Source organism: Aethalodelphis obliquidens, unplaced genomic scaffold, assembly GCF_003676395.1.
Source record: "Aethalodelphis obliquidens isolate GAN/ISIS:26980383/991018 unplaced genomic scaffold, ASM367639v1 scaffold6, whole genome shotgun sequence".
Lineage (NCBI taxonomy): Eukaryota > Metazoa > Chordata > Mammalia > Artiodactyla > Delphinidae > Aethalodelphis > Aethalodelphis obliquidens.
This window is the reverse complement of record NW_020837950.1, coordinates 31,109,612-31,132,538: the sequence shown is the minus strand read 5'-3', so window position 1 is coordinate 31,132,538 and position 22,927 is coordinate 31,109,612. Positions and strand designations below refer to the sequence as shown.

General features: G+C 35.3%; 1 protein-coding gene across 14 annotated transcripts in view; it reads right to left on the bottom strand.

The window, feature by feature from the left end:
• Positions 1-22,927, bottom strand: part of LCORL (ligand dependent nuclear receptor corepressor like) — a 166,812-nt gene that overhangs the window by 55,597 nt on the left and 88,288 nt on the right. For 13 of the 14 annotated variants that reach the window (XR_003432186.1, XM_027103263.1, XM_027103271.1 and 10 more), the window contains one exon: positions 11-262. Coding sequence is in view for 13 of the 14 variants with exons in the window: in XM_027103263.1 (XP_026959064.1) it covers positions 11-262 (252 nt within the window). In the remaining variant the exon portion in view is untranslated. Of the gene's footprint in view, positions 1-10; positions 263-22,927 lie in introns of those variants that run through there. The other variant, XM_027103275.1, reaches the window with a different exon arrangement.

Sequence of the window (22,927 nt, the reverse complement as noted above, 5' to 3'; positions counted from 1 at the left end):
CAAATCTTACCTTGCTGAGTATTTTGTTCTTGCATTCGATTCACAGTGAGGTCTAAGGGGCCTTCCTGCTCTTCCTGAAGGGAGTTTTCTGCTTGATTCATTTGGATACTCTTACATATTAGACTTGGTCCAATTGAACCATTTCTATTCTCTTGAATTTTACCACTTTTTGAAATATACTCAATTGCAAACTGACGTATCATCTTTTTCATTAATTCCTGAGCAACTAGGGGAATGTTAGGATCACAGTTCTGAGGAAGATCTAGGGAAGAAATAAATATAATAAGAATTAAAAAAGAGAATGCAAAATACCTATGTTTAAATTTATCTTAATTACAAATTAATGATTTCACAAGTCTCAGATTCAGTCCATAATTGCAAATGGTTTCTAGGACTTAGCAACAAAAACCTTGTTGGTTTAATTAGTATTATGAGAATATATCAACCCCAAACTTGGCATTTTTAATTGTTTCTTAAAAATAAATATTTTTGGTCCCAAACTAAAATATAAACAACTAGACATAAAAACAAACAGCTTATTTTCAGAGTTTTAATTCAAATGTATTCTACAAGATACTAAGACACTTAGTATGTGAACATAAATTGTATATATAAGTAACCAAGCAAGTTTTAACCTAATAGAGTAGGTATACACATTAACTATTAAAGAAAATATCTAAACTCTGCAACTATTCATTACCATTAATTCTTCAATTCTGTCAAATGTGCACTTCATATATAGCCTAAATGTCATCATCAAGGATTTTTTTCTTTTTTCAATTTTTCATATTGAGAAATTTCAATCAGAAAGAAAAAAATAAAGAACACTACAATGACACAGACAGCCTCTACCAAGATTCAAGAATTGTTAGCATTCTGCCACATTCACCTTCTTTTTACTTTTATTGGTTTGCAGAACTACCGGAAAGTAAATTGCAGAATTATGAGATTTCACTCTTAAATATTTCAGTGCACATCTACTAAGATTCCCCTATAAAAACAGCAGTACCACTACTGAGGGTCTTAATCAGTCCTTGGTCCCAAAACATGTTGGTCAGCTACAACCAAAATAAAGGACAGCAGTCATATACAATTCTGCTTGAAACCTGTACAAGAGGTAAAAACAATTGAATGATTTTGTAAGAGGTGTGGAATAAAGATAGACCACTTATAAACACAGTATATAATAAGTAATAAATAGTTTTAATATTGGATGGTGGTGGCTTTTTTCACACACACACTACTGGCCTCACCCCAATCCTTTTATTTACTCTGCTCCTTCAGAGGCAGAATGATTGGTGAACTAGGAAGGATGACTAAGTGTATTTGGTTAGGCTCCATACTTCTTCCTCTTAGAAGTGGGCCTACTTCTAGAGATAACGGGTTGGCCAAAAAGTTTGTTTGGGTTCTTCTGTAAGATGTTATGGAAAAACCCAAACGAACTTTTTGGCCAAACCAACATGCTCCTCTGCTCCTTAAATGCCTCAACTCTTCCCCAGGCAGATCAGTGCTGTGTGAACAGGCCTGCCCTGATCCTGGGCTGTCTGAGACTGAAGGGTTGAGTCTCCTTAGTTTTGGGGTTCAGTATTAGATGGAGCAATTGTCTAAGAGATCTAAAGGCAAGTCCTCCAACTAGCATCTACTTTTATAGATCCATGATTCTAAAATGCAAGAAGATTAGAAAACATACTATTTAAAGGTGAGGAAAGGCAACAAAACTACCTCCACCATATCTGATAGCAAAATGTGACCTCAGCCGACATCAATCTGTTTATGGTCCTGCAGAAGTATCAATATATTTGATCACAGGGTGCTGTTTTGGACCTGCTGGAGATGTTACATAATAAACATCTCCATTACATTAGCTCTTTCAAAACAAAGAACACTGAACTCTGAAAAAACATTTGAGAAGGGATTACGGGCCTATAAAAAAAGTAACATTATAGTCCTCACATTTATTCTTTGTTTAGAGCCCAGTAGGGAAGAGAGGTACTATTTGTTTCTGAGTACGAGAAAAAAAGACTTGGCTATACAGTTGAGCAATGAGCAACATGCGTTTGAACTGTGCGGGTACACACAGACATGGATTTTTTCCAATAAATACATACTACGGTACTGCACAGTCCATGGTTGGTCAGTCTGCAGATGTGGAACCCCGAGTATGGAGGGCCCGCTGCAAAGTTAGACTCATTTTTCACTGTGCAGAGGGTCAGTGCTCCTAACCCCCACGTTGTCCAAGGGTCAACTGTATATATCACATGCCCGTGGCTCATTTATTTTATAACTGGAGGTTTGTACCTCTTAATTTCCCCCTTCACCTATTTCATCCGCCAACACTCCTCCCCTCTGGCAACCACCTGTTTGTTCTCTGTAACTATGAGTCTGTTTTAGCTTAGTTTGTTTTTGTTTTGTTTCTGAGAGTCCACATATAAATGAGAATATACAACGCAAGGAATATGGTCAATAATACTGTATTAACTTTGTATGAGGACAGTTGCTTTCTAGACTTATTATGGTGATCATTTCATCATGCATGTAAATGTGAATCACTCCATAGTATACCTGAAACTACAGTAATATTGTCAACTGTATTTTAATGAAAAAAGAAAGACTTAGCTATAGATTGAAATCTTAGCCATCTTCCTGAATTCAGGCTAGTTACATACCCCTCCGTGTTTTAGTTTCTCTGTTCATAAAAATGGAAATGATAATAGAACCTTGGTAGTCATAATAAGTCTTGCTCACAGGATATTTTAAAGTTATATGAGATTGTAGATAAAATACTGAACTCCTGTACTTGTCATTTTAATAGCTGACATTTACTCCACTGTTATCTTAGGTTATAGTGAAAATAACAGAAACAAAAAGATGCAGGCCAAGCAGTTACATTTTACGTAAATCATAAAATGTCAAATAAGTAAAAATATTAACTAACTAGGTTAATATGTAAAATTATTAACTAGCTGGGAAAACACAAAGGACATAATTTCTAAGCCCATGTGATATACTGTGCTCCAGAATAGATAGTATTAGCACATGTAACCCAACTAAAGTGATTTGTAACAAAATGAGAAATTTCCATGTTACACATAAGGATTCCCAATTTACACCATTTCTTGACTATTACTTCCAGGAATCCTTGAAGGCATCTGTGAACACTCTTTTCCATCTTTTTTCAAACCTAATCTTGCTTTGAATTATGTGTTAAAAGGAGATACTGATTTACTTCTAGGTATTTTGGTTAATTATCCTGTAATGTATTGGCTACTATCACTTTATCAATTCAAAATAATTATATTTATCAAAAAACAACAGAAATATGATCAGACATATCATGTGACTAGGGCTATACTTTAGAATTGAGTTTAGAGCTAAGTTTAAAGCCGAATAGATAATGCTACTTTATTCTATTCATCTACTCAGTTTTTGTTTATATTGGGAATAAGTCTATGTGTGAGACCAAAGGACGTGGCAAAAAACAAACAAACAAGATAAAAAAGAGAAAGAGACAAAGAAAATGCTGCTCAGCTGCTGATTAGTGAGCCTTCTAGAATACTTGTGCAAATTATCAAAACTATAAAAAAAAACTGAATTAACTAAAGATCTAGGCCAGGGATATAAACTCAGATAGTTTCAAAATTCAGGCAACTCACAAACCCTGGGCTAGAAGAGAAAATATGTTGCCAAATGGAAATGGTATGCCCCAAGAAGATAGAAATAATTTATTTTTGCCCTATCTCTTCATTTTCCAAATTTATCTAATTCAAGAGTTTAGCAAGTTGTTTGTAGTAGCCAGTTTCAAGATGGTCCTTAATGATTCCCACTCCCACCTCCTGGTTTCCAGGGTTGTGTAGTCCCTTCCACATTGTATTAAGGGTGGAATGTGTGATTAATAATAACATACTGCAGAAGTGTATGTCACTTCCAAGATTAGGGTATAAAACAATATGGTTTCTACCCTGGATACTCTGAATACTGGTGTTCGCTGTGACCCCCACCCACACTATTCTGTCCTCTTGCTCTCTCATCACTCACTCTGGAGAAAGCTGTCCTGTGAGCGGCACTGAGGAGGCTCACAAGGAAAGGAACTGAAGTCTCCTGCAAACAGCCAAATGACTGAACTGGGAAGAAGATTCTCAAGACCAATCAACTCCCAAATGACTGAAAAGGAAAACAACACAGCAAAAGTTATGTGATGAAGCTAAAGCAGTGCTTAGAGAGCAATTTATAGCAATAAACACATATATTAAAAAAAAATTCAACCCAGTAACCCAATAACCTAACCTTCCTCCTTAAGAGAAAACGAATCAAAAATTAAACCCAAAGCAAGCACAGAGAAGAAAATAAATAAAAAGTTAGGGCAGAAAAAAATAAGATAGAGAATAGAAAGACAACAGAGAAGAGCAATAAAACCAAAAGTTGGTTCTTTGAAAAGATCAAAAATTTGACCAAGAATAAAAACCAGAATAGACTTAAGTTTGTAAAATCAGAAATGAAGGAAGCATTATCAGCATTAACATTAAAGGTAATCAAGAAATACTACCAAAAAAAAAAAAAAGAAAAAAGAAAAGAAAAAAGCTATACATCAACACATTAGGTATCCTAGATGGAATGGCCAAATTGCTAGAAAGACACAAACTATCAAACTCACTCAAGAAGTAACAGTAAAACCTGGACCTGCAAGTAAAAAGACTGAATTAGTAACCAAAAATCTTGCCACAAAGAAAAGCCCAGGGGCAAACAGATTTACTGGTGAATACTATTAGACATTTAAAGAGGAATGAAAACCAATCCTTCACAAACTCCAAAACAAGAGATGAGAACACTTCCCAACTCATTCTATGAGGGCAATATTAGCCTGATACCAAACCTGGACAAAGAAATTACATGAAAAGAAAACTACTAAACGAAATGAAAACTATCCATTATGAATAGACAAAAATCCAGTTGACCCTTGAGCTACATGGGTTTGAGCTGTGCGGGTCCACTTATATGTGGATTTTTTCAACAGTAAATACTACAGTACTACACAATCTGTGACTGGTTGAATCTCTGGATGTGGAAATGCAAATACAGAGGGCTGACCATAAGTCATACACAGATTTTCAACTGCATGAGGGGCCAGCCCCTATCCATCACATTGTTCAAGGGCCAACTCTCCTATCACACAGAAACAGGCAACACATAAAAAGGATTATACAATAAGACAAGGTTGTCCACGCTCACCATTATTATTCAACATAGTTTTGGAAGTTCTAGCCATAGCAATCAGAGTAGAAAAAGAAATAAAAGGAATCCAAATCGGAAAAGAAGAGGTAAAGCTGTCACTGTTTGCAGATGACATGATACTATACATAGAGAATCCTAAAGATGCTATCCGAAAACTACTAGAGCTAATCAATCAATCTGGTAAAGTGGCAGGATACAAAATTAATGCACAGAAACAAAATTAATGCACAGAAATCTCTGGCATTCCTGTACACTAATGATGAAAAATCTGAAAGAGAAATTAAGGAAACACTCCCATTTACCACTGCAACAAAAAGAATAAAATACCTAGGAATAAACTTACCTAAGGAGACCAAAGACCTGTATGCAGAAAACTGTAAGACATTGATGAAAGAAATTAAAGATGATACAAACAGATGGAGAGATATACCATGTTCTTGGATTGGAAGAACCAACATTGTGAAAATGACTCTATTCCCCAAAGCAATCTACAAATTCAATGCAATCCCTATCAAACTACCAATGGCATTTTTCACAGAACCAGAACAAAAAATTTCACAATTTGTATGGAAACACAAAAGACCCCGAATAGCCAAAGCAATCTTGAGAACGAAAAACGGAGCTGGAGGAATCAGGCTCCCTGACTTCAGACTATACTACAAAGCTACAGTAATCAAGACAGTATGGTACTGGCACAAAAACAGAAATATAGATCAATGGAACAGGATAGAAAGCCCAGAGATATACCCACGCACAAATGGTCACCTTATTTTTGATAAAGGAGGCAAGAATATACAATGGAGAAAAGACAGCCTCTTCAATAAGTGGTGCTGGGAAAACTGGACAGCTACATGTAAAAGAACGAAATTAGAACACTCCCTAACACCATACACAAAAAGAAACTCAAAATGGATTAAAGAACTAAACATAAGGCCAGACACTATAAAACTCTTAGAGGAAAACGGCAGAATACTCCATGACATAAATCACAACAAGATCCCTTTTCACCCACCTCCTAGAGAAATGGAAAAAAACCCAAAAATAAACAAATGGGACCTAATGAAACTTCAAAGCTTTTGCACAGCAAAGGAAACCGTAAACAAGATGAAAAGACAACCCTCAGAATGGGAGAAAATATTTGCAAATGAAGCAACTGACAAAGGATTAATCTCCAAAATTTACAAGCAGCTCGTGCAGCTCAATATCAAAAAAACAAACAACCGAATCCAAAAATGGGCAGAAGACCTAAATAGACATTTCTCCAAAGAAGATATACAGATTGCCAACAAACACATGAAAGGATGCTCAACATCACTAATCATTAGAGAAATGCAAATCAAAACTGCAATGACATATCATCCCACACCAGTCAGAATAGTCATCATCAAAAAATCTACAAACAATAAATGCTGAAGAGGATGTGGAGAAAAGGGAACACTCTTGCACTGCTGGTGGGAATGTAAATTGATACAGCCACTTCAGGGAACAGTATGGAGGTTCCTTAAAAACCTAAAAATAGAACTACCATACAACCCAGCAATCCTACTACTGGGTATGTAACCTGAGAAAACCATAATTCAAAAAGAGTCATGTACCAAAATGTTCACTGTAGCTCTATTTACAATAGCCAGGACATGGAAACAACCTAAGTGTCCATCGACAGATGAATGGATAAAGAAGATGTGGCACATATACACAATGGAGTATTACTCAGCCATAAAAAGAAACAAAACTGAGTTATTTGTAGTGAGACAGATGGACCCAAAGTCTGTCACACTGAGTGAAGTAAGTCAGAAAGAGAGAAATAAATACCATATGCTAACTCATTGTGTGGAATCTGAAAAGAAAAAAAAACTGTTCCTGAAGAACCTAGGGGCAGGACAGGAATAAAGACGCAGATGTAGAGAATGGACTTGAGGACACCGGGAGGGGGAAGGGTAAGCTGGGACGAAGTGAGAGAGTGGCATGGACTTATATACACTACCAAATGTAAAACAGATAGCTAGTGGGAAGCAGCTGCATAGCACAGGGAGATAAGCTTGGTGCTTTGTGACCATCTAGAGGGGTGGAATAGGGAGGGTGGGAGGGAGACGCAAGAGAGAGGAGATATGGGGATATATGTATATGTATACCTGATTCACTTTGTTATAAAGCAGAAACTAACACACCATTGTAAAGCAATTATACTACAAAAAAGATGTTAAAAAAAAAAAGGATTATACATCAAGACCAAGAATCACAAGAATACAAGGTTAGTTCAACATATGAAAACCAATCAGGCAATGTAATGTAACGTATTAATAAAGAACAAAATCCACATAATAATCTCCACAGATGTAGAAAAGCACTTGATACCTTTTCATGATAAAAACAATGTACAAACTAGGAATAGAAGGAAACTACCTCAATCTACGAAAGAGCATCTATGAAAAATCTACAGATAACATCACACTTAATGGTGAAACATTGAAAGTTTCCCCCATAATATGAGAACAAGAGAAGGACTCTTGTCCTTGCTCTCATTACTTCTATTCAACATGTACTGGAGGTTCTAGCCAGTGCAATTAGGCAGGAAAAAGAAATAAAAGTAATTTGGATTGAAAAAGTAGAAGTAAAACTCTTTTTACAGATAACATAATGTTGTATATACAAATTTGTTAGGAATCCACACACACAAAATTTTAGAACTAGTAAGTTCAGCAAGGTTACAGGATGCCATATCAATATACAAAAATCAATTTTACTTCTATACAATGGCACTAAACAATTCTAAAAGGAAATAATTAAGAAAATAATTCCATTTACAACAGTATTAGGAAGAAAAGACTTAACAGGAATACGTTTGACAAAACATAAATAAACAGAAATACATCCTGTGTTCATGAACTGGAAGGCTTACTATTGTTACATGATAAGAACTCCCCAAATTGATCAACAAATTCAACACAATCCCTATCAAAACCCTAGCTGGCATTTTTTTTTTTTTTTTTTTTTTTTTTTGCGGTACGCAGGCCTCTCTCACTGTTGCGGCCTCTCCCATTGCGGAGCACCGGCTCCGGACGCACAGGCTCAGCGGCCACGGCTCATGGGCCCAGCTGCTCTGCAGCATGTGGGACCCTCCCGGACCGGGACACAAACCCGCATCCCCTGCATCGGCAGGCGGACCCCCAACCACTGCGCCACCAGGGAAGCCCCTAGCTGGCATTTTTGTATAAACTGACAAGGTGATTCTAAAAAGCATACTGAAATGCAAGGAATCCAGAATAGCCAAAATAATCCTGAAAAAGAACTAAACTGGAGGATTAGCAATTCCTGATTTCAAAACTTACTATAAAGTATAATAATCAAGCCTAGGTGTTAATGTCCTAAGGATAGACATATAGATTAATAGAGTAGAACTGAGCCCCAAGATAAACCATTAATCTATTTTTGATAAGAGTACCAAGACAATTCAGTGGGGGAAATCATTGTCTTTTCAACAAACTATGCTAGGACAACTAGATATTTACATGCAAAATAATGAAACTGGGGCTTCCCTGGTGGCGCAGTGGTTGAGGGTCCACCTGCCGATGCAGGGGACACGAGTTCGTGCCCCGGTCTGGGGAGATCCCACATGCCACGGAGCGGCTGGGCCCGTGAGCCATGGCCGCTAAGCCTGCGCGTCCAGAGCCTGTGCTCCGCAATGCGAGAGGCCACAACAGTGAGAGGCCCACGTACCAAAAAAAAAAAAATAATAATAATAATAATAATAATGAAACTGGACCTTCACCTCATACCATATAGAATAATTAACTCAAAATGCATCAATGACCTAAATGTAGGAGCTAAAACTATAAGAATCTGAAAGAAAACATACATGTAAATCTTCATGGCCTTAGATTAAGGCAATGATTCCTTAGATTCGACACTAAAACACAAGCAACAAGAGAAAAAAATAGATATAATGAACTTGATTAAAATTTAAAACTTCTGTACTTCAAAGGACACTAAGTGAAGAGAGTCCACAGAATAGGAGTAAATATTTACAAATCACATGTCTGATAAGGGTCTACTGTCCAAGTATATAAAGAACTCTTATAACCCAACAATAAAAAGACAAATGCCCAAATAAAAAAACAGCAAATGATTTGAGTAGACATTTGTCCAAAGAAGATATTACTAATGACCAGTAAGCACATGACAAGTTGATTAACATCATTAGTCTTTAGGGAAATGCAAATCAAAAGCACAATGAGATACCATTTCACACCTTGAAGGAGAATTATAATAAAAAGTGCAGATAACAAGTGCGAGTGAGAATGTGGAGAAATCTGAGTCCTCATACACGGTAGGTGGGAATGTAAAATGGTGCAGCCATTTTGGAAAATAATTCTGAAAACACATTAAAAAATGTAAACACAGAATTACCATATGACCCAGCAAATTCCACCTCTAGGTATATAACTACGAAAACCGAAAACATATGTTCAATCAAAAGTATGTATGGGGCTTCCCTGGTGGCGCAGCGGTTGAGAGTCCGCCTGCCAATGCAGGGGACGCGGGTTCGAGCCCTGGTCCGGGGGGATCCCACATGCCGCGGAGCAACTGGGCCCGTGAGCCACAGCTGCTGAGCCTGCGCGTCTGGAGCCTGTGCTCCGCAACAAGAGAGGCCGCGATGGTGAGAGGCCTGCGCACCGCGATGAAGAGTGGCGCCCGCTCGCCACAACTGGAGAAAGCCCTCGCACAGAAACGAAGACCCAACACAGCCAAAAACAAATAAATAAATAAAGGCAAGAACCATTTCCTTTATATTTAAAAAAAAAAAAAAAGTATGTATGAATGTTCACAGCAGCATTATTCACAACAGCCAAAAAGTAGAAACAACCCAAATGAATGTCAACTGGTGAATGTATAAATAAAATGTGGTATATCCATACAATAATTATTCAATCATAGAAAGAAATGAACTGATGCATGTTATAACAAGAATGAACCTCAAAAACATGCTAAATGAAGGCTGCACATAGTGCAATTTCATTTATATGAAATGTTTAAAACAGGCAAATCTACAAAGAGAGAAATCTATTAGATTAGTGGTTGCCAAAGCCTGGAGAAGAGTAAGAGAATGATGAGTGAGTGTTCATCTAGTAATGGGTTTCTTTTTCAGGGTGAAGAAAATGTTCTGGAATCAGACAGCGGTGATGGTTGCAAAACTTTGTTAATGAGTGTACTAAAAACCACTGAATTTTATACTTTAAAAAAGTGAATTTTATTGTATGTGAATTATAACTCAATTTAAAAAAATAGGAAGAAAGGATAAATTAGAAAGTGGAACTTAGAGCCCAGAAGGCAGATTCAAGAGCCATAAAGAATTTTTCCTTAAGATCTAATCGAATAACTTCCAACATTTGCCCAGCTGGATTTCAGGATTGCTATGGAACAGTGACCCCTGTGTGCACCCCATTTTGCCATTTTTGAACAAGAGTGTTTACAGTGGTTATCCTATGCCTATCCTAACATTGTATGTTGGGTGTGTGTGAGCAAGTAATTTGCCTTTTTACTTTTAAAGGTCTACAGATCAAGAGAAACTATATTTGAAGTGCTATACCAAAGGAACTACACTCAAGGAACTTCATTTGTATCTGAAACTGAGTTAGATAACAAGAGTGTGGTCTCTGAGATGATGTTGTAATAAGATAAGACTTTTGGAGGTCTTGGGCAGGGGTGAGTGTATTTTACATATGGGAGAGATGTGAATCACCAGAACCAACTGATTCCAAATTCCTTGTATTCACTCCTTTGTTCAGTATTCTTCCACACTCATAGGTAGCATATAATGCTACTATTTACCTAGAGAGAGAGTTGCTCTTAGGACCAATCTAAGAATATCTGTGTAGGCTGTCTCAATTATGAGACTGTCAAAGTGGATAATATTGGTCACTAATCCAACAAAAATTTTAAAGACCAGGATGATGGTATTTTTCTTATCTTCTCTTTCTCCAAAATCCATTTCCCTTCTCTCCATGTTTGATATGTATTAACAATTAATACTTGTAGCACTTTATTTAACATGAAGACTTCTGACACACATTGGTATCATTTAATGACAAATATCATATTAGTGCAGATAATGATATAACGAAAGAAGGAAAGCATAGTTCTACTGAACCACTTATGGTGTACAGTTGTTGCCCTTGCCTCCTATTCTTCCCCAAATATTTTTTTTCTAAAAATTTCAATCTACAGAAAAGTTGAAAGAAGAGTACAATGTACTTCCACAAAATTTTACCTCTATAGATTCAACAACTATTGACATTTTGCGTCATTGGATTTACACATAAACTCACACACACAGGTTATTTATGGGTGAAGCATTTGAAAGTTGCAGATATCATGAAGCTTTAACTCTACTTAAGAAATAAAGAACAAGAACATTATGATACATAACTATAATGCCATCACCCCTTTCAAAAAATTTAACACAAAAAATATAGTCCCCAACTTTCCTCATTATCTCCTTTACAGCTTTTTCCTCCCCAATCTCAGGTTGCAATCTAGGATTACACATTGTATTTTTTTTAACATCTTTATTGGAGTATAATTGTTTGACAATGATGTGTTAGTTTCTGCTTCATAATAAAGTGAATCAGTTATACATATACATATGTCCCCATATCTCTTCCCTCTGGCGCCTCCCTCCCACACTCCCTATCCCACCCCTCTAGGTGGTCACAAAGCACCGAGCTGATCTCCCTGTGCTATGCAGCTGCTTCCCACTAGCTATCTATTTTACATTTGGTAGTGTATATATGTCCATGCCACTCTCTCACTTTGTCCCAGCTTACCCTTCCCCCTCCCTGTATCCTCAAGTCCATTCTCTAGTAGGTCTGCATCTTTATTCTCGTCTTGCCCCTAGGTTCTTCATGACCACTTTTTTTTTTTTTTAGATTCCATATATATGTGTTAGCATACGGTATTTGTTTTTCTCTTTCTGACTTACTTCACTCTGTATGACAGACTCTAGGCCCACCCACCTCATTACAAATAACTCAATTTCGTTTCTTTTTAAGGCTGAGTAATATTCCATTGTATATATGTGCCACATCTTCTTTAGCCATTCATCTGTTGATGGAAACTTAGGTTGTTTCCATGTCCTGGCTATTGTAAATAGAACTGCAATGAACATTTTGGTACATGACTCTTTTTGAATTATGGTTTTCTCAGGGTATATGCCCAGTAGTGGGATTCCTGGGTCATATGGTAGTTCTATTTGTAGTTTTTTAAGGAACCTCCATACTGTTCTCCATAGTGGCTGTATCAATTTACATTCCCACCAACAGTGCAAGAGGGTTCCCTTTTCTCCACACCCTCTCCAGCATTAATTGTTTGTAGATTTTTTGATGGCCATTCTGACCGGTGTGAGATGATATCTCATTGTAGTTTTGATTTGCATTTCTCTAGTGATTAGTGATGTTGAGCATTCTTTCGTGTGTTTGTTGGCAATCTGTATATCTTCTTTGGAGAAATGTCTATTTAGGTCTTCTGTCCATTTTTGGATTGGGTTGTTTGTTTTTTGATATTGAGCTGCATGAGCTGCTTATACATTTTGGAGATTAATCCTTTGTCAGTTGCTCCATTTGCAAATATTTTCTCCCATTCTGAGGGTTGTCTTTTCATCTTGTTTACGGTTTCCTTTGCTGTGCAAAAACTTTTAAGTTTCATTAGGTCCCATTTGTTTATTTTTGTTTTTATTTCCATTTCTCTAGGAGGTGGGTCAAAAAGGATCTTGGTGTGATTTATGTCATGGAGTGTTCTGCCTATGTTTTCCTCTAAGAGTTTGATAGTGTCTGGCCTTACATCTAGGTCTTTAATCCATTTTGAGTTTCTTTTTGTGTATGGTGTTAGGGAGTGTTCTAATTTCATTCTTTTACATTTAGTTGTCCAGTTTTCCTACCACCACTGTTCTCACACACTCGTACCAGATTTCTATGCAGGTTCTTGTAAGTAACTCTCGATGTTACATCAAACATTATAATGGCACACTGAGCTTGGATATAATAGCCATCTCTCAGTCCACCAAATTTCTCCTGACCAGCTGTATCCCATACATTGAACTGAATAGGTCCTTTGCTGGTATGGAACACAAGGGGATGGACCTCAACACCCAAGGTAGCTACATACTTCTTCTCAAATTCACCAGTCGGATGACGTTTCACAAATGTAGTTTTACCAGTACCACCATCACCAACCAATACAAGTTTGAACTGAACTTGGGGTTCTCCTTGGGCAGCCATTGTTATGTTACTCCTCCCGGCTGCCTCCCGCTGTCGCCACTGGGACGTCCCGATCCCCGGCCCCGCAACCCCTGCCCTGGCCCCCTTCTTACTTATTTTAGATCCACTTTACCGATCTAGGACTGAAAGTAACATGTTAATACACCTGAGGTGTTTGTCCTTTACTCTGAATTCTCTCAAGTTTCTGCTTTATGAAGTTCACTGCTATATTATTTGACACAGATATTAATAAATACTATTTATGAGTTAAGGCCCTTAACAAAGTTTTTTGTCCTCAAGACAACCAATGTAATTTGGTATGCAAGAGAAATATTTTGAGTACTTCACATTTAATTGTACAGAATATTTTTTAAAATGTCTAACCCAAGGGTTAAATTTTCATAAATTAAAACAATTTTATTCCTTCATCAGGGGCATTCTTAAGTGTAATAGCCCTTTTTTTTACTACAATGTGTGCAGTGCTGAAGAACACAAGGACTACTAGGTAGAGTTTAGTGCCACTGGTTTGACTCATGCTAGGGTACCAGTAATTTTAACCAACATTGCTCTTGCACCATCAGTTTTAAGGTCAACACAGCAAAAGTGGCAAATAACATCTTAGAATCATATTTTATAAAGTTTTGACCTTGCAGATTCCTTCAATGATTCTTAGAGACCCAAGAGTTCCATGTATCACTCTTGGAGAACCACCAAACTTAGTATATTTTTAACCCATAATAAATAGTACACTGGAAGGCAATATAGAAGAATGGTTGGAAATACATCATTGTAATCAGATACACCTGGAATCAAATTTCAGCTCTGCTGATTACAGGCTGTATAACGTTGTGTAAGTTACTTTATAAGCCATAATCTCTTTATCTGTAAAGCAGTTTTACTAATAGTGTCTAAAGGAGTTGCTTCAAGGATTAAATGAACTAATGTATAGAGAGTGCTTACCCAGTGCTTATCACATAGTCCTCAAAAAGAAGTAACCTAATTACATAATTTTTATATAATGCAACTATTTTCTAACAATCCCTATCAGGAGAAAAAAATTAAAGACAATAATTTGGGAAATCTCCCTAGACCAAAAACTTTAAAAATGAGCAAAATACTTGAAGCATTAAATTCCTAGAATTTTAGGATGTAAAATTTCAGATACCAGCAAATTTTGACATTTTCACTTTAATAGCCTTTTTAAAAAAATTGTTTTAACTTTATCTTTTCTATTTTATCTTTGCATATTATTTCACCAGTTTTGTTGATATCTTGTCTGCCTTTCTCCTAATTATTTAGGGTTACTTTATTTTATTTTGTATTTTATTTATTTATTTTTGGCTGCGTTGGGTCTTCATTGCTGCGCCTGGGCTTTCTCTAGTTGCAGTGAGCAGGCGTTACTCTTTGTTGCGGTGCGCAGGCTTCTTATTGTGGTGGCTTCTCTTGTTGTGGAGCACAGGTTCTAGGTGCGCAAGCTTCAGTAGTTGCAGCTCACGGGCTCAGTAGTTGTGGTTTGCGGGCTCTAGAGCGCAGGCTCAGTAGTTGTGGCACATGGGCTTAGTTACTCCGCAGCATGTGGGACCTTTCCAGACCAGGGCTCGAACCTGTGTCCCCTGCAATGGCAGGCGGATTCTTAACCACTGCACCACCAAGGAAGTCCCTTAGCGTTACTTAAAAAAAAAAAAAAAACTCCTTCACTTAGATGCTCCGCTGACTTACTAAATTTCCAATCTTTTGCTTAATATAAAAATTTAAGGCTATAAATCTCCTTCTATCAAATCCTATAAGTCTTATAAGCTTTAAAATATATTTTTAATATTATTTAGTGCCAAATATATTCTGATAGCCATTAGGATTCCTTCTTTATCCCATAAATTACTTAGAAATATAATATTTCCATATGCACAAACTTATTCCATGAAAGTTGTCTTTTTTGTTACTGACTGCCATCTTAACTGAACTGTATCAAGAAATATGGTCTGTGTGATATCAGTTTTTACATGTTGATAACTTCTTAATGGCACAAAATGCAGTCAGTTTTTATAAAATTTTGAGTATACTTGAAAAAATGTTTACAAGGTTTCAAAATTTGCAATGATTGGGTTTGGGGCTCCATGTATGTCCATAAACTCAAACTTATTAAAACTATGTTGTTCAAATCTTCTTTCTTCTCATTAACATTAGGTCTGTTGGACTTAACAAGATCTTAAACTCCCTATGATGTTCTCCTTGTACTTTTGATAATTTTTGCATCATATTTTCAGGCTGTGTTATTCTGACACACATATTCATTCACAACTGTCATGGTTTTCTGGTGAAACAGTACCTTTTATCATGATATAAAAATCCAATTAATTTTTAATATTTCTGTCTTCGTAAGTCATTATGCTTGATGTTATACATTGTTATGCATATTTGGTCAGGCTTTTACTAGTGTGTATTTTTTTCCAGCCTTTCACATTTTCAAGGAGTCTTTTATAAAGAACATATAGGTGGATTTGAATTTTTAATCTATCTAATAATCGATGTCTTAATTGGAGAACTCATACTACATCTATTTAAATAACTAATATTTCTATTTATTCCTATTTTTTGCTTTTATAGGTCCCAATTTTTCTTTTGAAAAAAATTTTCCATGTATTTTCCCTCTTCTACTGGTTTGAAACTAGTATCTCTAGAGCTATTCTTTCATTACTTAGCCCCAAAAATTTCAGATGTGTTATTTTTCCTTGTCAAGGAAAGTCTGAAGTTAATAAATATATTTGCTCTATTAAAAAGGGCTGTACAATGCTTTAATTCCACTCATACCACTCTAGGCTTACATGCTCTTGTTTTCAGGTATTAACAGGATTTATTAATCCCACAAGTAGCTATTATTTTTATTATCTTAGGCAATCAGTTTTTCTTTAGATTTACTTCAATGTTTACCAGTTCGTACTTTCATTCCTCCTTGCATTTCAGACTTTTTTTTCAAGATTGTTTTATTTCTTCCTCAAGTATAACCCTCAGAGGGTTTTTTGTTTTTGTTTTAAGTCTATTGGAGGTAAAGTTTCTGGTTTTTTCTTTCTTTTTTTTTTTTTTTTTTTGCGGTACATAGGCCTCTCACTGTTGTGGCCTCTCCCGTTGTCCCCTGCATTGGCAGGTGGACTCTCAACCACTGAGCCACCAGGGAAGCCCCTGTTTTCCGTTTTTTTAACCTGCAAAAAAATTTGTTTCTTGAAAGAGCTTTTACCAGATCCTAAGTTGATAGTCACTTTCTTTTGTAGGAGTCCATTTCAGCTTAGAAAGCAGCTGTCAGTCTTATTCAACTGTAAGTAATCAGTCCCGTACTTCTGGCTGTTATCAACATTTTCTCTTGCTCTGCAGTCTTCAACTAAGTCTGATGTGAATTTATTTTCACTCATCCTGTTAGGTAACACTAGGATCCCTGAATATGATTCATGTCTTTCATAAATTCTAGAAAATTCTCTGGTAGTATCTCTTTAAATATTGCCTCTCTTAAATTCTATTTAGAATCCCCACCTTAAATTCTGATTAGACACACAATACCTCATTTCACTATATTTTTCATGTCTCTTAGCATCTTTCAAATTTTTCATTTTGTTGCTGCATTTTTTGTGACTTCTTCAACCTTTCCAATTATCAATGACCCTCCCAAATGTAACTGGTTGTTTAAAACTTTCATTATGTTTTAAAATTTCATTATTATATTTTTCATTTTTAGACATTCTATTTGGTTATTTTTTATACATGTTGGGTAGTTTATGATAGTCTCTAGCTTTTACTCATGCTTTTAATTTTAAACTTCATATTTCTTTAAATAGATTAAAACATACCCTTTTTATATTCTTATCTTTTAATTACAAAATCCAGTCTTTGAAGGTTGGTTCTGGTTCTTTATTATTTCTGCCAACAATTATAAACTGTTTGCTTATGTGTTTTATGATTTATTTTATTTTGGGGGGAATGAATTCATTTTTTAAAGAACTTTATATTTGGGACTATTTTGAAAACAAAGATGATTAAAAAAGTTTTTTTTATTGTGGTAAAATACACATAAAATTTACCATCTTAACCATTTTAAGTGTATAGTTTAGTTCAGTGGTATTATATACATTTATAATGTTGTGCAACCTTCAGCACTATCCATCTCCATAATTTTTCATCTTACAAAACTGAAACTATACCCATTAAACAATAATCTCTCATCCCCCTCCACTCACAGCAACTGCAATTCTACTTTCTGTCTCTATGATTTTGACTACTCCAACTACCTCATATATAAGTGGAATCACACAGTATTTGTCATTTTGTGACTGGTTTATTTCACTCAGTGTAATATCCTCAAGGTTCCACCACGTTGAAGCATATGTCAGAATTTGCTCCCTTTTAAGGGTGACTAATATTCCATTGTATATATACACTACATTTTGCTTATCCATTCTTCTGCCCATGGACAACTGGGTTGCTTCCAATGCAAGATGATTTTAAATTAAATTCTAGATTTTTGAATTAGTTTGAACTCAGAGATTCTTAAACCCTGTGGCAATTAGTCAATGGCTAAAAATTACCAGGGGAGATTTTCTCCTTTTAGATACAGATATATATTCTTGCTCTCTATTTTAAGTTTTGATTTTTAATCTAGGATTTTTCATTGTTTCTTTAATGAGAGCTTCATATTTCTAATCGTCTATATTTCCAGAATCAAGAAACCAAATCTTCCTTGGTTATAAAATTCCTTGTCATTTCAAAAATAAATACTTCTTTAACAATTCATTTAAAAAACAAATTATTCATATGCCTTACGTTTAAAAGATATAATTCATGTAAACATACAGAATTATCTCTTTAGACAGTTTAAATATACTAAGGTGATTTATGTTATCTACCTTTAATAACCTTTGAAGCTTAATGATGTAGTGAGGCATTTAAACTTCCTAGGGGAACATTCTGAGCAGCTCTAACCCTGTGGAAAAATTTTAAGTCTAAATGTAGAATAATAAGCAAAAGAGCAAATGATTTTTCAATGTTGTCATATCTCATGAAAATTCCTGAAGATTTAGTGTTGAATTCTCATAGGAAAGGGTAGAGTTGGTTAAATCCCCACAGTAAAACACTCCTTGGGGCAGAGTTACTCATCATGACAAAAAGCAACTCTTTGCTATCTTTTTGATATGCCTTTATGTTTCAACATTAAGTAAGATCTGAAAAGCCTATGGGAACCATAAAGTAAAAATCAGATTAAGGGAAAAAAATCTATGATATGCTTTCAGAATCTTTCCTTCCTTAATAAAACTAAAAAGCAGATGATATTAGAGAACTTTCAGAATAAAGAATCCAGTATATATAGTCTATGCCTTCTTAAAAACTAAGATCACCTGGTTCTTTGAAAATGTCATTAAAATTGATAACCTCTAACCAGAATGCCAAGAAAGAGTGGCAAGACACAAGTTACAAACACAGAAATGAAAAAAAAAGCCATCGCAATTGATCTCATGAATATTAAAAGATGATAAATAAACATTATGAACAACTTCATACCCACAAATATGATAACTTACACGAAACAGACCAATTATTTGAAAGACACAATCTGGCAAAACACACACAAAGAAATACATAACATGGGTAAGCTCATATCTGTTAAAACTGAATGAATAATCACCTTTCAAAGCAGAAAGCACCAACCCAGATGGTTTCACTGGTGAATTCTACCAAGTATTAGGGAAGAAATTACACCAATACCCTACCATCTCTTCCAGAGAATAGAAGAGGTGGGAGTACTTACCAATTCATTCTAAGGTCAGCATTATAATAATACAAAAGAAAGATAAAGACAAAACTACAAAGCAATATCTCTCATGAAAATAAATTTAAAAATCTTGCTAAATACTAGCAAATCAAATCCAACAATGTACAAATGGAATTATACACAATGACCAAGTGGAATTTATTTCAGGTATACAAAGCAGATTCAACATTTGAAAACCAATTAATGTAATCGAGCACATCAACAGGCTAAGAAGAAAAATCATATGATCACCTCAACTGATGCAGAAAAAGCACCTGACAAAACCTAATACTCATTCATAATAAAAACTCAGCAAACCAGGAACAGAGGAGAACTTCTTCAACTTGATAAATAACATCTACAAAAACCTACAACATCATACTCAATGGTGAAAAACTAGATATTTTCCCCCTAACATCATGAACAAGGTAAGGATGTCCCATCTTATCACACCTATTCAGCATCATAATGGAAGCTCTAGGTAACATAATAAAAAGCTCTAGGTAACAAGAAAAAACAACAAGAAGTACACATTCGGGGAATAAAGAAATAAAACTTTGTTCACAGATAACATGATTGTCTATATGAAAGACTCAACAAAAAAATTCCTGGATATGAATACAGTGAGAAGTTTGACAAAGAGTTGCAAGATATAAAGAACCAAACAGAGATGAAGAATATAATTTAACTGAAATGAAAATTACACTACTAGAAGAAATCAACAGTACATTAATGATACAAAGAGACAGATTAGTGAGCTGGAAGACAAAAGCAGTGGAAATCACTGAAGCTGAACAGAAAAAAAGAAAAGAAATGAGAGCAGTTTAAAAGACCCCTGGGACAACATCAAGCAAACGTACAGTCCCACTAGAGGAGTCCCAGAGGAGATGAGAGAGAAAAAGGGGCAGAAGACATAATAGCTAAAAAATTAATTAATATGGGAAAGGTCCAAGAAGTACAGAGAGTCCCATACAGGATCAACCCAAAGAAGACCACACCAAGACACATTGTAATTATAATGGCAAAAATTAAAAATAAAGAGAATATTAAAAGCAGCAAGGGAAAATCAACAAATTACATAAGGGAACATTCATTCAGCTACCAGCTGACTTTTCAGCAGAAACTCTGCAGGCCAGAAGGGAGTGGCATGATATATTTGGAGTAATGAAAGGGAAAAACCTACAACCAAGAATACTCTACACAGCAAGGCTTTCATTCAGATTTGATGGAGAGATTAAAAGTTTTAGAGATAAACAAAAGCTAAGAGCTCAGCTTCACCAAATCAGCTTTATAAGAAATGTTAAAGGCACTTGTCTAAGTGAAAAAGAGGCCACAACTGGAAACATGAAAATTATGAAAGGAAAATCTCACTAGTAAAGGCAAATATACAGTAAAAGTAGTAAATCAGCCACGTACAAAGCTAGTAGGAAGGTTAAAAGACAAAAGTAGTAAAATCATCTATATCCTTAATTAGTAATTAAGGGTACACAAACAGAAAGATGTAAAATATGATTCAAAAACTAACCATGGGGGGAGGGGAGTAAAAATACTGGGGTATTAAAAATGAGTTTGAAATGAAGAGATCAGCAACTTAAAATAAATAACACACACACACACACACACACACACACACACACACACACCCCTACCTCATGGTAATCACAAATCAAAATAGATACACAGACAAAAAAGAGAAAGGAATCCAAACATAACACTAAAGACAGTCATCACATCACAAAGAAGAGAAAAAAAGGAACAAAAAAGAACTATAAAACCAACCCCAAAACAGCTAACAAAATGGCAATAAATACATACTTATCAATAATTACTTGACACACTGACTGAAAGTGAGAGGATGGAAAAAGGTATTCCATGAAAATAGAAATCAAAAGAAAGCTGGAGCAGCAATACTTGTATCAGATAAAATAGATTTTTAAAACAAAGACTGTAGCAAGATACAAAGAAGGACATCACACAATAATCAATGGATCAATCCAAGGAAATATAACAATTATAAACATATATGCACCCAACAGAGGAACAACTAAATACATAAAGCAAATATTAACAGTCCTAAAGGGAGAAACTGACAGTAACACAATAACAGTAGGGACTTTAACACCCCACTTACATCAACAGACAGATCATCCAGACAGAGAATCAACAAGGAAACTGGCCTTAAATTACACATTAGATCAAGTGAACTTAATAGATATATACAGAACATCCCATCCAAAAGCAACAATATATACTCTTTTCAAGTACACATGGCACATTCTGCAGGATAGATCACATGCTAGGCCACAAAACAAACCTTGGTAAACATAAGAAAACTGATATCATATCAAACATCTTTTCCAACCACAATGCTATGACACTAGAAATCAACTACAAGAAAAAAAACTGCGAGAAACACAAACATGTGGAAGCTAAACAATGTGCTAGTAAACAACCAATGAATCACCAAAGAAATCAAAGAACAACAAAAAAATACATAGAGACAAATGAAAACGAAAACACAATGATCCAAAATCTATGGGATGCAGCAAAAGCAATTCTAAGAGGGAAGTAAGTGATACAAGTGTAACTCAGGAACCAAGAAAAAAGAATCTCAAATAACAACCTAACCTCACATCTAAAGGAACCAGAAAAAGGAGAACAAACAAGTCCTATAAACAGAAGACAAGAAATCATAAAGATGAGAGCAGAAATAAATGAAATAGAAGCTTAAAAAGCAATAGAAAAGATCAATGAAAATAAGAGCAGGTTCTTTGAAAAAATAAACAAATTTGATAAACCTTTACTCAGACACATAAGAAAAAAAGAGAGCAGGCCCAAATCAATAAAATCAGAACTGAAAAAGGAGAAGTAACAACCAACACCACAGAAGTACAAAGGATCATAACAGATGAAAAACTATATGCCAGTAAAATGGACAACCTAGAAGAAATGGACAAACTCATAGAAATGTATACTCTCCCTATACTGAACCAGGAAGAAACAGAAAATATGAACAGACCAGTAATGAAATTGGATCAGTAATAAAAAAAAAAACTTCCAACAATGCTGTTCATAGCAGCAACAATGCTGTTTAATAGCCAAGATCTGGAAGTCACCCAAGTGTCCACCAACAGATGAGTGGATAAATAAGATGTGGGGTGTGTGTGTGTGTATATATATATATATATATATATATATATATATGTGGGGATATATATATATATATATATATGTGTGTGTGTATATATATATATATATATACACAATGGAATACATTCAGTCATAAAAGAAGAATGAGATTTTGCTACTTCCAACAATGTGGATGGACCTGGAAGGTATTATGCTTAGCGAAATGAGAAGGTATTATGCTTAGCGAAATGAGACAGAGAAAGAGAAATACTGTATGCTATTACTTATATGTCAAATCTTAAAAATAAAACAAATGAATGAATATAACAAATCAGAAACAGACTCACAAATATAGAGAACAAACTAGTGATTATTAATGGGGAGAGGGAAGGGGGTGGGGCAGGGTAGGGATTAAGAGGTACAAACTACTATGTATGAAATAAATAAGCTACAATGATATATTGTTCAATGTAGGGAATATAGCCAATATGTTTTAAGTTGAAATGGAGTATAATCTATAAAAATT